The following is a 2,700-nucleotide window of genomic DNA, read 5'->3' as shown; positions in this document are numbered from 1 at the left end:
AGAATTACTTTGGAGACAAAGCTAACAGAAATTGTTGATGAATCAGATGTGAAGGTAGAGGAAAACGAGGAGATACTATACTGAAATAAATTCCACCTCCCCTCAGAAAAAGACTTGATTAAGCATTTAATCCAAGGAGTCAAATTATTTGACTATTAAGCAGATGCTTACTCCTAAAATGAAATTTTAGGAACATCTGCAAATAAACCCCTATCCAAAAATACCTAAGCATAATGAGTAATAGTTGGTTTTAATTGACCATAACAAAGTTATATTCCTCGGAATTGGTACGTGTCATATAGACTTAATCTTTTTTAAAATCCATCAAGGACCTTCACACATCATAGCAGAATTCTTCTTTTGTGTTTATATTCATCAGTAAGTCATTAGGTTTATTCATTGCACTCATGTGATGCCAACATAACCTTAAAACACCCTGCAAAGCTTAAGGTATGCTGCAGAAATGACTAATTGCTTCATGTCCTTGGTCATGAGTGAAGCTGGTATAGAGTGACTTTAAAAAGAAAAAAGTTAGACCCTTCTGCTGTTGGCTTGCAACTCCCCTTTATGAAAGATAAACATGTGGTCTCAGAAATTTATTGGGCTCCTAGACTAATAACTTTAAAAGCACAGAAGAAAATAAAAAGACATAGAACATGGAATGTTATGGTGCAGAACCAGAACCCTGCTCCCACCAAGAGCCAAGCCTATTACAACAGTACTTCAGTTATATACATTAAAATAGAGTCTGGCAGAACCTGTAGAAATTATATTTACCTCAAGTATCTTTCATGCCATGAGAATCAGGTAACCCTGAGTTTAAAATTATCCAGAAATTGTTTTTTAAAATTACATATTGTGTTATAATTACTCCTTCTGTCCATCCCACACCAAGCAAAATTGCATTTCTCTTCCAACATGAAACTCTAAGCACTCACATCCACGCTTGAGAAGGAGGTCAGCTTGCTACTGCCTCCCTTTGCTCTTGGTTCTACAGGTTTTACAGAACTTATATATTCCTACTACGAAATTAGCAGACTCTACAGAGGAGGAAAAAATGATTTTCCCTCAACCCTTCTAGGTTCTTCCGCTGGGGCCCTATAAATTAGACTGACAAAATACAGATTAGCAAGAGAAAAACAGAAGTTTATTAGCATGTGCATCACTCATACACATGGGAGCACTCGGAGATAAGTAATTCGAAGGGCTGGTTAGAAGTTGGGCTTACATAGTATCCTACGTAAAGAACAATAAATTTTTAGAGAAGTGACAAGGCAAAGAAAAAGGACTTCATGTTTCTAGGGCAAATTGTGGGAAGGTAAATATTATGAAAGAACTAATGGAAAATAAGGATTAGTTAGTAAAATTGTTACATAGAGTCCTCCAGTGACATCTCCAGGCTGATAAGGGTTTAGAGTTGTCTCTGGTAATTAACTTCTGTCCTTCCTGATAGAGGGGGAGGAAGGCTTTACAAATTTATGTCCCACTTTTAAGCAAATAATAGAGGGAGAAAGAGGAGCTTTTCTTGTATCTTCTTTTTCTCAATTGCCTTCAGCTCAAAATAGTCTTATGCCAAAGTGGTATATTTTGATGTGGCAGATTCTGCCACCCTTCAACTCCCTGGGTCCCTGTGCCAAACTTTAAAAAGCAAAATAAGGATTTTACATAGAAGGAGGGGCACAGACTTACTTTAGGTTGCTGATTTATGCACTTATTTAGAAAGGGCTCTAACCAATTCCAAGGCCTGAGTACGTGATTTTTTAACAAAGGTATTCTAACTCATTTAGAACAAAAGAAAGGCATTATGCAGATATTCAGCCTTTAAAAGCCACTCTAATTGCTTCTTGCCTTTGACTAAGATCAACTGTAGTAAAAGCCACTCTGCCTTGACATGCTCCCAAGCAGTTACTAGGAGATGGACCAAAGTTTTAGTTTCACATCCTGTACAAAACCACTGCTATTTAGAATTCCATGTTATCAGTAATACCCCTAGTTTGTATTATTGGAATAGAATTATATCTATAACTGTGGTTTAGGCAGATTCATATCTCTTCTCCAAGCAAGCACCGACATGTTTCAGCATGGCCAGTTAGTAATTCTTTCAGCCATCCGCCATGGATGGCTAGGACTGCTGTTCTGACACAAGAGAAACTAACCACAGCTAACTTTCTCCACTTGATTTGACTGTTTTATTCATTAAATCAGTGGATAATATTATTAAATTAGTAAGGTAACCATTTAATTTGGAATAAGGCCAGTGTCAAAAGTTACATAAAAGAAATAGTTCAAAAAGTTCTATGGGTTCCCGTTGCATGGCTACACAGTCTGACTCAGCCTCTGACACAAACAGCTGCAATGGCGTTGCCTCTTATGAAAATGGAAGAAATTCCACTTTTGTAAAGAGATATATATATTCTAATATGTGTATGTGTGTGTGTGTATATGTATAGGCTCTTGAAGGAGAGTGCTGTAAACATGCTTGAAGATTATCTTAGACTTTACACTTAATAGAATACATATAACAGCTTATTGATTTTAACCAAAAGTTTTCTTGAGCCCATGGTGAAAAAGTAAATGAGAGCAGAGAATCAACCCAGGTCATTATTTTAGTTTTGAAGAAAAAAAGTGGCTATTGATATATATATGCATTTTCTTTCCCAAGATAACTTTAAATGTAACTCTGAGTCCCCACTGTCTTTG

At 36.4% G+C, this 2,700-nt stretch overlaps 1 protein-coding gene across 1 annotated transcript in view; it reads left to right on the top strand.

The window, feature by feature from the left end:
- Positions 1 to 2,355: 2,355 nt before the first annotated feature.
- Positions 2,356 to 2,700, top strand: part of LOC105814189 (olfactory receptor 11H4-like) — a 6,917-nt gene continuing 6,572 nt past the window's right edge. Inside the window, exon 1 of the mRNA XM_012649089.1 lies at positions 2,356 to 2,396. Coding sequence (XP_012504543.1) covers positions 2,356 to 2,396 — 41 coding nt within the window. The remainder of the gene's footprint in view (positions 2,397 to 2,700) is intronic.

The sequence above is a fragment of the Propithecus coquereli genome, unplaced genomic scaffold (genome assembly GCF_000956105.1).
Source record: "Propithecus coquereli isolate 6110/MARCELLA unplaced genomic scaffold, Pcoq_1.0 Scaffold3, whole genome shotgun sequence".
Taxonomy (NCBI): Eukaryota; Metazoa; Chordata; class Mammalia; order Primates; family Indriidae; genus Propithecus; species Propithecus coquereli.
Note: the sequence above shows the minus strand (reverse complement) of the source record. Positions and strands in the feature narration are given on the sequence as shown.